The following is a 13,946-nucleotide window of genomic DNA, read 5'->3' on the forward strand; positions in this document are numbered from 1 at the left end:
CACACCTATATAACGGCAGCTACTGATTTCCCTTCGTCAGATTGATCCAACTGTTTATTTCATTCTTCAAAGACAACAAACAGCCTAGTGGTTCTATAAATAGCATACAACTGGAGCATTTTATAGCGGTGCTTTCATGTTCTGCTAATTATTAAAACTTTTTTTTTATCTCTCCTTTATTAAAGCCGAATTATGCTTGATCTGACAATGTGGTCGGAGGCTTTGTACAGAGGGTTTGACGCAATTGCGGAGCCTCTGGAGGCTTGCAGAGGCCAAATCAAGCTCCATACCGCATCGGCTTGCGCCTCTCAAATTTTGTAACAACGTGGAGGGCTCCTTATAGAGCTCGCTAGCTTGTAGACCTAAAACCTTGAAATGAGTTACCTCTGGTTCGTTCAGAATTGGGAATGAGTAGGGTTTTGGAATAAACCCCGAAAATAAGGTCTGAGGTTGTTCTATGAGATAATATCAGTCAGTTAACATGACCTTTATGAATTATGAAGGCTTTATGTGCTTCATGTGTTTTTATTATTATTATATGCTTCAAAATTCACCAAAAGTGAAGTTAGCTTATGAACATTATCTGTGTTTACCACAGAACGTATTTTCAGCATTTATCCAAAACCTCTACAAAAACGCAATTTATTTTCTCCAATGAACAATGGCGGAGTTACCGCCTACAAAAAGATGCCATTACTATTTCTCTCTATGGCACCGTATAGCTCAGCATTGACATGATTGGTTGATGGTAGGTGGGGGCGTGGGTGGCATGTCCTGTAAAAACAGAAACTCATTTCCTTGACAACTTCCTTCACAACAGCTTTGTTCTGCTCTGCAAAGTGCAAGAAGTATGAATGCCCTGACTTCTGCAGAGATTGCATTGCAGTAAATGCTGTATGGCCAATACAGGACCAGATTGAACATAAATCGGCTCTTAGCCTCTGCCAAATTCCCAACAACCAGATGTTCCGGTTTTCAGGGAAAATGGAAAGATAGTCTGTGATGCGACTTCCGCTTTTGGACATGAACAAGGTGACACAGCATCTTAACTCCTCCTCCACATTTACTGGGGGGAAAGGAGAAGATTAGTTGTGTGTCGTCTGCGTAGCAATGATAGGAGAGGCCATGTGAGGATATGACAGAGCCAAGTGACTTGGTGTATAGCGAGAATAGGAGAGGGCCTAGAACTGAGCCCTGGGGGACACCAGTGGTGAGAGCACGTGGTGCGGAGACAGATTCTCGCCACGCCACTTGGTAGGAGCGACCGGTCAGGTAGGACGCAAACCAAGAGTGAGCCGCGCCGGAGATGCCCAACTCAGAGAGGGTGGAGAGGAGGATCTGATGGTTCACAGTATCAAAGGCAGCAGACAGGTCTAGAAGGACAAGAGCAGAGGAGAGAGAGTTAGCTTTAGCAGTGCGAAGAGCCTCCGTGACACAGAGAAGAGCAGTCTCAGTTGAATGACCAGTCTTGAAACCTGAATGATTTGGATCAAGAAGGTCATTCTGAGAGAGATAGCAAGAGAGTTGGCTAAAGACAGCACGCTCAAGAGTTTTGGAGAGAAAAGAAAGAAGGGATACTGGTCTGAAGTTGTTGACATCAGAGGGATCGAGTGTTGGTTTTTTGAGAAGGGGTGCAACTCTCACTCTCTTGAAGACGGAAGGGACATAGCCAGCGGTCAAGGATGAGTTGATGAGCGAGGTGAGGTAAGGGAGAAGGTCACTAGAGATGGTCTGGAGAAGAGAGGAGGGGATAGGGTCAAGCGGGCAGGTTGTTGGGCGGCCGGCCGTCACAAGTCACAAGATTTCATCTGGAGAGAGAGGGGAGAAAGAAGTCAAAGCTTAGGGTAGGGCAGTGTGAGCAGGACCAGCAGTGTCATTTGACTTAACAAACGAGGATCGGATGTCGTCAACCTTCTTTTCAAAATGGTTGACGAAGTCATCCACAGAGAGGGAGGAGGGGGGGGGGGGGAGGGGGAGGAGGATTCAGCAGGGAGGAGAAGGTGGCAAAGAGCTTCCTAGGGTTAGAGGCAGATGCTTGGAATTTAGAGTGGTAGAAAGTGGCTTTAGCAGCAGAAACAGATGAAGAAAATGTAGAGAGGAGGGAGTGAAAAGATGCCAGGTCCGCAGGGAGTCTAGTTTTCCTCCATTTCCGCTCGGCTGCCCGGAGCCCTGTTCTGTGAGCTCGCAATGAGTCGTCAAGCCACGGAGCAGGAGGGGAGGACCGAGCCGGCCGGGAGGATAGGGGACATAGAGAGTCAAAGGATGCAGAAAGGGAGGAGAGGAGGGTTGAGGAGGCAGAATCAGGAGATTGGAGGGAGAAGGATTGAGCAGAGGGAAGAGATGATAGGATGGAAGAGGAGAGAGTAGCGCGAGAGAGAGAGAGCGAAGGTTGCGACGGCGCATTACCATCTGAGTAGGGGCAGAGTGAGTAGTGTTGGAGGAGAGCGAGAGAGAAAAGGATACAAAGTAGTGGTCGGAGACATGGAGGGGAGTTGCAGTGAGATTAGTAGAAGAACAGCCTCTAGTAAAGATGAGGTCAAGCGTATTGCCTGCCTTGTGAGTAGGGGGGGATGGTGAGAGGGTGAGGTCAAAAGAGGAGAGGAGTGGAAAGAAGGAGGCAGAGAGAAATGAGTCAAAGGTAGACGTAGGGAGGTTGAAGTCACCGAGAACTGTGAGGGGTGAGCCATCCTCAGGAAAGGAACTTATCAAGGCGTCAAGCTCATTGATGAACTCTCCAAGGGAACCTGGAGGGCGATAAATGACAAGGATGTTAAGCTTGAATGGGCTAGTGACTGTGACAGCATGGAATTCAAATGAGGAGATAGACAGATGGGTCAGGGGAAAAATAAAGAATGTCCACTTGGGAGAGATGAGGATTCCTGTGCCACCACCCCGCTGACCAGATGCTCTCGGGGTATGCGAGAACACATGGTCAGACGAGGAGAGAGCAGTAGGAGTAGCAGTGTTTTCAGTGGAAATCCATGTTTCCGTCAGCGCCAAGAAGTCGAGGGACTGGAGGGTAGCATAGGCTGAGATGAACTCTGCCTTGTTGGCCGCAGAACGGCAGTTCCAGAGGCTGCCGGAGACCTGGAACTCCACGTGGGTCGTGCGTGCAGGGACCACCAGGTTAGAGAGGCAGCAGCCACGCGGTGTGAGGCGTTTGTATAGCCTGTGCGGAGAGGAGAGAACAGGGATAGACAGAGGCATAGTTGACAGGCTACAGAAAATGGCTACAATAATGCAAAGGAGATCGGAATGAAATGAACTAAACATCTGGGAAAGCGAGAGAGCGGGGCCTCCCTCACTTACGTTTCACTGAAACACCCAAATATAACTCTCCCAACTTCCACCTCAGAAACTATAATTGTTGTAAACTGCAGCGGTTCAATGTTTTCTAGGAATAGACTAACTTAGTTTATTCAGCTAGCTAACTTGGTACAGTATTCTTCCGTGAAAAACCGTCCAGGGCACCTAGTCATATGACGCCACAGCCAACTAGCACTCCAACAACACCGTTTAGCACAAATACTCGGCCACAACAAACCACCAGTGTTTCAACACGCCAAGCTTCTTGTCAATACCAGTATGTAGGGGATCTAGTTTCAGGCGTTTCTTTTACTCCTGCTACTTTAGGTTACTCCTTGCTTGACAGTTCCCCTGACTGTCTAAATCTCACACTTTTGTGTCCTCAACACTTCGGAAATGCAGCTGTAAAATATTGAGGATCCTTAACATCCTGGCGCAACAGTGAACCATGGTTTGAGCTGATACACACGGTGGTGTGATGCCATTGACATGCTCTCGCCCGCTGGCACAGATCCAACAGTGCAAGACAAAAACAAAGACCTGTTGCTATTTCAGAAACTTTAATGATTCAAATATGACACTGTATTTTCTCTATTTCTTTATATAGTTTAGTCAATTAAATTGTATGCCACGTTTTTCAACCGAAGCTGGTTGGAATGGTCAGTACACTATTCTTCTCCTCCCTATAGGCTGTCTCATCGTTGTCGGTGATCAGGCCTACCACTGTTGTGTCGTCGGCATGCTTATTATGTTGTTTAATAATGTGTAGTTATTTCTACATTTCTCTATTGTTCTTTGTGCATCTATCATGTGTTTGGGTCCATATAGCCTGTTTAGCTGTTGACATGCAAATAGGCATATTTTTCCCATACTGTGCTATGGCCTAAGTTCTCCTCTTTTCTTTACAGAACCACAATTAGTATGAGAGAGAGTGGTGTTGTATGTGTGTGTGTGGACCTTCATTCAACCTTGATCTGGAACTACTGCTTCCTCGTGTTCTGAACGGACACCCTGTGGTGTTTGCTACAGGCCTAAAATCCAGCACCTAAGTTTTCTATCCCTTTTTATTGGTCCTTCGAATTCATAAACAACCCATATTTTTCAGTAATGTAAACAAATTATATATTGTTTTCTTAATTTCAATATCTCAATTTCTCACTTAGGTTTAATGAAGAAAACGGACAACATAGTTATAACTCTATGTTGGCTACTTCTGACAAAGTAACAATGGTGGCCCCCACCCCCATCAAAGTTTCCCATCCCTGGCCTAAATATTGTATCCGATTGCACCTGTTGTGTGTGCTGGCAAGAGCCCCAATGTCTTCTGTAGCCTATTGAATTGTAAAATGGAAATAGTAAATTATTAAAACATAATTTCTCAAGGAAAGTTAGCCAATATTAAAATATACACATGCATTTGTCAGTTGTAGTCTAGTTAAAATAAGTAATATGGCAAGTTGACTCTCGCCCATGAATGGAGAAGTTCAACTGCTCCCAGGGCACTGTGGTATATCAATGCGTTCCGATGACTGATTTCTGGGAACGGTACCGACCTTCTGTCCAGAAGAAGCCATGAGATTCAACGGCTGAACCAGCTGCTTAAACACATGGATGCACTTCAAGCAGAAAGCCGTATGGTCGTCAAACCAAACCAACAGTCTATTACTGATAGAGAGGAGAGGTTTAGATGGCTGTTTTTAGATGATGTGAAAGTATATTTCGCTCAGTTATATTTTGTATCATCCAGATTTCAATGTCATACATTGAAACTAAATTTGTCTGATATGATAGTCAATAAATGTTGTAGGATTTAGCTAAATGTGATATTACATGTATTATATATAAGTTCATTCAATCATCAGTGAATGATTTGTTGCGTCAATATTTCTCTCCTGCTATACTAGGCATTTTGTTTCCAGATTATAAATGTTTTATAAATAGGATATACATTGGTGCAGTTATATAAATTATATTAGGCCCTACATAATTATCTAAAAACGGGGAAAACAATTATAAACAAGATCCACAATGAATTTATGATAATGTCCCCAAACATCTCTGAGAAACAGAAGCATATTAAATTCCATAGATGTGTTATGATCAATTTTCATATAAAAAAATCTCTACCCCTGATGAGTCACTGATGCAGCCTGGTCTCATAGACAAGACGTAACATAGTAAACGTAAAGCCAAGACACTCAAATTAGGATGATATGTTATGTGATGTGTTACTTCAGGCAAAGCAAAATTAGGGTGGTTGGTCGGGGTGGATGGGTAGGCATGTTAGCAACGCAAATGTTGCGTGTTCGAATCTCGAACCTTTGCATTTTAGCTAATTAGAAACTTTGAAATGCCTCACTACTTTTGAGCTACATTGCAACTACTTAGCATGTTAGCTAACCCTTCCCCTTTAACCTAACCCTAACCCCTAGCCTAGCTAATGTTAGCCACATAGCAAACATTAGCCACAACAAATTGGAAATCATAACATATCATACATTTAGAAAATTCATAAAGTATTGTACGAATTGCAATTTGTAACATATCGTACAAATTGTAATTTGTAACACATATGTACTGTAATTCGTTACATTACCGAAATGGATGGACATCCACAAATTAATACGAAACGTAACATATCATATTAATTGGAGTGTCCCAGATTTAGGTTTACTATGTTACATCTGGAATGAAAGACAAACATACACACTGTGCTGCCAGTCACTATGGACAGAAAAGTGAAGGGATGCGAGATCCTACTTACATTTTGCAGGTGGGGAGAGAGCGAGAGAGGGTGGAGGAGGCTTCTCTTGAAGCACTGGGCATCTTATGACATTCATTATCTGAATTAGGCCCACAGAATTATACCTACGGAGGAGCGGCTTCTATGGAGGAAATTTGAATGTCTTTGAGCTTCTGAGAATTGACTTAACATTGGACCAGAACAGCACTAGAATTAAAAACACATCTTCCCTTTTTGTAGTTAATGAATCCAATGTGAAATGTGATAACTATAATATCCTTAGCTAGCACTGAAAAAGTTAATCCATTCTTCTCCAATGGAAAAATAAATAATTGCTTCCTATTTCTGAATCACACTTGTAACGTTGTCAGTAGGCTACAGTAACCTATGCTTCGGAGGGGGAGGAGCAGGTAGCCTACACATGCACACCCACTGGTAAAGATTTCCAGCTGGCAGGCAGACACTGGAATACGTTGACAGAGTGAGGGCTCTGCATAGGCGCTTTGCTGCGATTTTTGTGGGACAAAAAAACAACGCCCAGTCAGTTATTAACCGGTTCCCACGCTTTTAAAAATAATGGTTCGATCTAGAAAACTAAAAATCTGTTCCTTTAATATTTTCATTATTTTATAGTTTACAGTTCTGTTCCCTGAAGCGGTTCCAACCCCTGGCTTACATTGAGAGTTGCTGTAGTGAAGGTATGTTATTCTCTCCTGGTTGCCACTCTGGCGTTCATTAGAAAAACAAGACTCACACCACACACACATTCCTTTTATTCATGATTTATTTATTTGAATTTTTTTGACTGGACTAGTTATTGCAATCTGGTTAATTCACATTTAAAAAGCAGACATCATCCAGTTGCACTGAAATTGATGATATTCATTTTTACAATAACCATTAGGTCCATAGACTGGAAAATCCAATCAAACCATTATGTTTTTCTTAACTTTATTTTGTATTTTTATTTTGTAATTACAAAAAAGAAAATATAACAATAATAATAAAAAGGAGGAAAACGCAGAAATATTACGACTGGCAAACAATCACAACACAGCACAAGTACCTATTTACTGCAAGAAATAATAAGGTACAATAACAAAAGAGTAAAAACAAATGCAAAAAATTAGTATAATAATTGGCACCAATGAAGTTTGATACAAGAAGCAACAGAGGACAAGGTAAATTATGCATTTCTAGAGACTAAAATCAGAGACAAAGGGTGTTTCTTTTTTTAAAAGTTTTGTTTCTTTTGTAAAAAAAAAAAACGCACAACCGGGAAGCAGGGACGATAAAAAATACTGCACGTACAATACCTTTTCTCTCCATCTCCTTTTTTTTTAAAATATCCTTTTCTTTTTTAATAGCATATCCCATTAATATTCATTCCCCACTGCTCGTAATAGCTGTGCCTGGTGGCGGAATCGTTAGAGTTTTACATGTGAGTAGCAAATGACACTTTGATTGGCTGTGATGTTGAAATGGTCCTCCCCCACCGGGCCTGGGTCGGGGTTCTGGGCTGAGCCAGGAGTCCTGCCGGGCCCAGTCTCACTGCGCGTGCTGGCTCAGTGTGTGGTTCTGGAAGGGAAGAGAGAAGAACACATGAGGAGAGAAATAATAACCTCCGAGCCCCCACAGCCACCTACCCCCATCCCTACACCTCTCCCCCTCTCTTTATACACAACAGTCATGTCTGTCTGTCCATCAGAGGGCCCTAGCCTCCTGTAACATGGACTACCTGCTCAACCCACACACACCCACAGCCATTATATATCGAGCTGCAGATAAACCCAACCGTCATATTATATTAATTGTGTATTTGCTTTGCGGTCTTCCTTATCCATGGCAACATGAAACAATGATTTGTTTATTCAGATTTATGAGGCTCGCATCCCTTTTGATATTCTTATAAATATTTGAAAACACCATATCAATACCTTATGAGGCCCACATTCCAACAGCTCGAGCTCAACACATGAATTCATAATAACGCACAAAACACCTTTATCTAAATTACATCCACGACACCACCATCAACAACTGCAGGAGCCTGGTTTCTCTGCACACCTCAACCAGAGGGTATATAACTTCAGACCAAATAAGATAGATGTGAAGAGTTAAACTCTCAATCACAGCAGATATGGGGCTCCCAGAGGCCTGTGTGTTAGGGAGATTTCTGGTAGGCTGGCTGGTTCCTCTGCGCTCTCCCCGGGACCATAAACCCAATTCCCAGGAAAAGCTCAGCAATCATCCCCCTCTTCCCGCTAAAAGCTGCTTTCCAAGATTAATCTCTCACAGATATGCCCATGTGTTTGTGCACCACTATGAAAACAAGAAAAGGGGGAAAAATCTGAAGGATTAAACATGGTTTTCCGTTGATAAATACTTATTCTTATTCTTTGGGCCTTATCTTGGTGCGCATATTTTGCACACGACTGTTGGCAGAGCCAGGCTGCACTAGTTCAGCAGACGAGGCCAAGCGCCTTGGTCTTAAAGCCCTAGACTGACTGATTGCAGCCATTCAGGCCCAGTCTTTCTTTTCCTCTTTCTGTCTCTCCCTCTCCCCCTGCACCCCTCCCCCACGTATATGAGTGGGAACGCGCACACAGAGGGCTCTTCAGCGAGGAGCAGTCTCTCACTGGGAGCCACTGACCCCATTATGAGAGCAAACCACTTCTCGCTCTCTCTGATCCACGCCACCTACAGTTCTGCACCCCTCCAGCAGAGGTCAGGATTGGCTCTCCATCTGCCTGCTTCTCCTGTTACTCAGACCACAACAGACTGGAGAGCTCCAGCCAGAAGTGAGTCAGAACATTTTAGACAAAACAGAATATTAGACCTGGATTTCATCATCATCACATATAGGCACATGTCAGTTTCATGTGTGCTTCCTTTGAGTGTACTGTCTCCTTCTGTGACCGAAAATTGAATTTTTGGGTGTAGCCTTGCCCCATCTTTGTGTGTGAATGTGTTTGTGTGTGTCTGTGTATATGTGTGTGTTAGAGAGGGAGTGAGTGTGCGTGCATGTTTCCCCCCAGGTTTCCAGGGTTTTGTTGGTGTGTATTGATTTGCAGAGAGAGGGGATTGAGAGGCAGTGGTTGCTCCCTGAGTCCCTGGTGTCCTGGGTTACACCAGCACTGCAGCGGCCTGATGGAAACAGCACAGATAGGGGGAGGAGATGAGAGCAGAGGAGGAAGGAGCCGCACAAACACCCTCACCTACACATTCCACAGGATGGACACACCGTTTCCCACACAACTCAAACTAGAAGATAACACACACACACACTAGAGCCTGCAATATTGGGTTGGTGTAATGGAATAGTAGCTCTTATTAAATGTGTTAATTAGTGTGAACACACACAGACAGTCATACACACTGTGATGCTGGTCTCAGCTCTCTTCATTTGAGACCGTTGTCAGGGGCTGGGGTATTGATCACGCCGCAGGCGATCGATGGTGCGTGTCTCTGAATCTGATAATGACTCTCAGTGTGACATCAGTCCTATGCAGCTGTAATTGATATATTCTCCAGGATGAGGAGATTGAGGGCTCTGCTCTCACTCTTTAAGCAGGAGGGGACTGGAGACTGAGACCACAAACACACCATGTCATCAGACAGAGAATACACACATCACCCCAATACCTGACAAACACTATTACTTACACCCCTACAACCTAAAGAACCAGCAAAGAGAGTAGTTGATCCTGAAACAACCTCCTCCTCCCATCAGACTGCACAACATCAATGGCTAACAACTCCACATTACAAATATCTAAATCGCAAACATCACATTTCAACTCCCTCACTGCCTGGTGGATCACAACGGCCAAGACAAAGACATCAAGTCGACAAGATAACCACTGTACTAACAAAGGCAGGACATCACTGACAGTGTTATTCCTTTGTATTGTACCATCAAACTAAACGGATAGGCATGCTTGCATGTCACAGTTTAGCAGGGGGACACTGTGTGATGGATGGAACAGCGCCCCTCTGCAGGGGGAGGCTGTGCAGTGGGCAGAACAGCCCCTCACTGCTCAGTCAATATCTAGGCTGTCATTGTTTTCCTAAACTGGTTATAAAAGAGAGGCTAAATCCTGCCGAGCTGTGGGCTCATGGGAAATATGGCCCAGTCGCATTACTAATGCAGAGACTGCGAGACTGCTGCACACACTAGGGGGAGGAAGAGGGGGGAGGGAAAGGGGAGAGGGGAGGAGGAGAGAGAGGGGTGGCAGGAGATAAAGATAAAGGAAAATCAAATCTACGTTTCCAACACAGGCACTTTATTAACTGCGTTACAACGCGTGAGGACCTAGACAGGGCTGCCATCATGTCACTTTCAATCAGGCGTCTGAGGCGCCACCGCAGGGCCCCCTGGCCCCCCCGGCACCTCACGGCTCCAGGATCTGTGGCATCCCCTGGGGAGCAGGCAGGGGTGGTGAGACTCAAACATGTCAGTTCACCATGAGTCCTCTAACAGACACAGTCCTCTGCTCTGCACATCAATGTACTAGAACAACAACTTTCACTACATATTTTGGCTTTTGAAGAATAGCAGCAGCCATAACAGACGTGTCCACTATTTGGGAACACTTGAACTGCTAGGGCGTTAAATCTTGTCTGTGGTGATACAGTGAGGGAAAAAAGTTGATCCCCTGCTGATTTTGTACGTTTGCCGACTGAAAGACATGATCAGTCTATAACTTTAATGGTAGGTTTATTTGAACAGTGAGAGACAGAACAATAACAACAAAATCCAGAAAAACGCATGTCAAAAATTTTATAAATTGATTTACATTTTAATGAGGGAAATAAGTATTTGACCTCTCTGCAAAACATGACTTAGAACTTGGTGGCAAAACCCTTGTTGGCAATCACAGAGGTCAGACGTTTCTTGTAGTTGGCCACCAGGTTTGCACACATCTCAGGAGGGATTTTGTCCCACTCCTCTTTGCAGATCTTCTCCAAGTCATTAATGTTTCGAGCCTGACGTTTGGCAACTCAAACCTTCAGCTCCCTCCACAGATTTTCTATGGGATTAAGGTCTGGAGACTGGCTAGGCCACTCCAGGACCTTAATGTGCTTCTTCTTGAGCCACTCCTTTGTTGCCTTGGCCGTGTGTTTTGGGTCATTGTCATGCTGGAATACCCATCCACGACCCATTTTCAATGCCCTGGCTGAGGGAAGGAGGTTCTCACCCAAGATTTAACGGTACATGGTGTCGTCCATTGTCCCTTTGATGCGGTGAAGTTGTCCTGTCCCCTTAGCAGAAAAACACCCCCAAAGCATAATGTTTCCACCTCCATGTTTGACGGTGGGGATGGTGTTCTTGGGGTCATATGCAGCATTCCTCCTCCTCCAAACACGGCGAGTTGAGTTGATGCCAAAGAGCTCGATTTTGGTCTCATCTGACCACAACACTTTCACCCAGTTCTCCTCTGAATCATTCAGATGTTCATTGGCAAACTTCAGACGGGCCTGTATATGTGCTTTCTTGAGCAGGGGGACCTTGCGGGCACTGCAGGATTTCAGTCCTTCAAAGCGTAGTGTGTTACCAATTGTTTTCTTGGTGACTATGGTCCCAGCTGCCTTGAGATCATTGAAAAGATCCTCCCGTGTAGTTCTGGGCTGATTCCTCACCGTTCTCATGATCATTGCAACTCCACGAGGTGAGATCTTGCATGGAGCCCCAGGCTGAGGGAGATTGACAGTTATTTTGTGTTTCTTCCATTTGCGAATAATCGCACCAACTGTTGTCACCTTCACACCAAGCTGCTTGGTGATGGTCTTGTAGCCCATTCCAGCCTTGTGTAGGTCTACAATCTTGTCCCTGACATCCTTGGAGAGCTCTTTGGTCTTGGCCATGGTGGAGAGTTTGGAATCTGATTGATTGATTGCTTCTGTGGACAGGTGTCTTTTATACAGGTAACAAACTGAGATTAGGAGCACTCCCTTTAAGAGTGTGCTCCTAATCTCAGCTTGTTACCTGTATAAAAGACACCTGGGAGCCAGAAATCTTTCTAATTTATAACATTTTTGACATGTGTTTTTCTGGATTTTTTTGTTGTTATTCTGTCTCTCACTGTTCAAATTAACCTACCATTAAAATTATAGACTGATCATTTCTTTGTCAGTGGGCAAACGTACAAAATCAGCAGGGGATCAAATACTTTTTTCCCTCACTGTATAACATACCAACATGAACTAGTAGCATCGCTAAGCAAGTCTAGCATACTCTGATTAGCCTACATGGCCCGGTCTCAAACAGCCACAGGAAGAGGAAATACTGCTTTTGGCGCAAGCCTGTCCCTCTCTGTTCTGCTCTGTTTTTAACACAAAATGAAAAATCACCTTTGCCGCCTGGTGCACTTTAGTGTGGCTTATTTTTAGACCGTTGAGAGTCTTCCAGGGGCCGGAGACTAACAGATGGGCTGTCTTAAAGCTTCCTATGTTCCCAGGTTTTCACCTCAGAGAGACAGGAAACTCACTTGGGAGTGCGCTACAAATAAACCCCCTCCCCCTGTATTCCCACTTTCCTCCCCCTAACCCCACCACCCCACCACCAAATAAATGTGCCCGTTCTCCAGCCATGTCCTGTTTCAACATGCTCCCCCCAGCCCCCACCCTCTCACCCAAGAGGGACTTCCCCTCCCCTGCTGCTATCACTCAGTAAAGCCAAGCTCAGACTCAGAGACATTAACACATCCAAAAGACTCCCACACACAAACCCACAGAACAGGCTAACCATAACACACAACCGCATAGAAACACACTAACCTGGTTAGACTTACTTAAACATAACAAACACTCACTGAAATGGCTGTAGATATACAGTAATGCAGGTCCTGTCCTGATGCAGCTGGTGTAACTAATGAATCCCTCCTTGGCCTTACAGGTATGGGGTTCAGTCCCTCATCTTCCCTATATCACACAATAACACACCTACCAATACATCCTGTTCCAACTATAGACTGGGGCACAGATTGTGTGTAAGTACATCCCCTTGAATATAATATGGGGTTAGCTATATACAATATGATATCAAAGATGTGCACTCACATACTATGCACGTGCACACCCAGAGAGAGAGAACAGAGAGGGGGCCTGTGGCACAGCAGTGATGTCCGTACAGACTCTAAGGGGCGTAGAGGAGTGTCGAGTGCCAGATGAGCTCAGGGGCCCCAGACGGACTGTGCCATGGGTGACAGAGTACAGAGAGACATGCAGCGCTGCTCTCCCATTCGCTCTTCCGGGCCTGATCACCAGTGCACACTCCCATTCCCTTTCCATGTCACTGTCATAACACACTCAATCCCCACATGTCCCCGGGGTCCCCGCTTATTTCATTACAATGCACCCTAAATAAAAAACTATAATAGCTAAGAGCGGGGAACAAAGCATATAGAGAGTGGTGAGGGGAGGGGTTTGATGTAGGCGGCTGGTGGTGTCACAACTATATGACCACCCAGATGGAAGAGAGAGAGGGAAATGGAGAGAGAGAGAGAGGGAAATGGAGAGAGAGAGGGAAATGGAGAGAGAGAGAGGGAAATGGAGAGAGAGAGAGGGAAATGGAGAGAGAGAGAGGGAAATGGAGAGAGAGAGAGGGAAATGGAGAGAGAGAGAGGGAAATGGAGAGAGAGAGAGGGAAATGGAGAGAGAGAGAGGGAAATGGAGAGAGAGAGGGAAATGGAGAGAGAGAGGGAAATGGAGAGAGAGAGAGGGAAAGGGAGAGAGAGAGAGGGAAAGGGAGAGAGAGAGAGGGAAAGGGAGAGAGAGAAAGGGATGGGAATATTCAGAGAGGAGGTTTGATGGTACGACTGAGCTTCTCTCCCTAGTAGAGCTGTCAGTGGTGTATGATTATAGTGTGTGTGTGTCAGCCTCCAGCTGCTGAATA

General features: G+C 44.9%; 1 protein-coding gene across 1 annotated transcript in view; it reads right to left on the bottom strand.

Moving 5' to 3' along the window:
- Positions 1-6,852: 6,852 nt before the first annotated feature.
- The window catches only part of LOC311137424 (zinc finger protein 423), a gene marked incomplete at its 5' end in the record, with an annotated part of 131,441 nt that continues 124,347 nt past the window's right edge, over positions 6,853-13,946 (bottom strand). The window contains one exon of the mRNA XM_084171914.1: positions 6,853-7,627. Within this exon, the coding sequence (XP_084028040.1) occupies positions 7,598-7,627 (30 nt within the window). The 3' untranslated portion in view covers positions 6,853-7,597. The remainder of the gene's footprint in view (positions 7,628-13,946) is intronic.

The sequence above is a fragment of the Coregonus lavaretus genome (assembly GCF_964263955.1).
Source record: "Coregonus lavaretus genome assembly, chromosome: 11".
Classification (NCBI taxonomy): Eukaryota; Metazoa; Chordata; class Actinopteri; order Salmoniformes; family Salmonidae; genus Coregonus; species Coregonus lavaretus.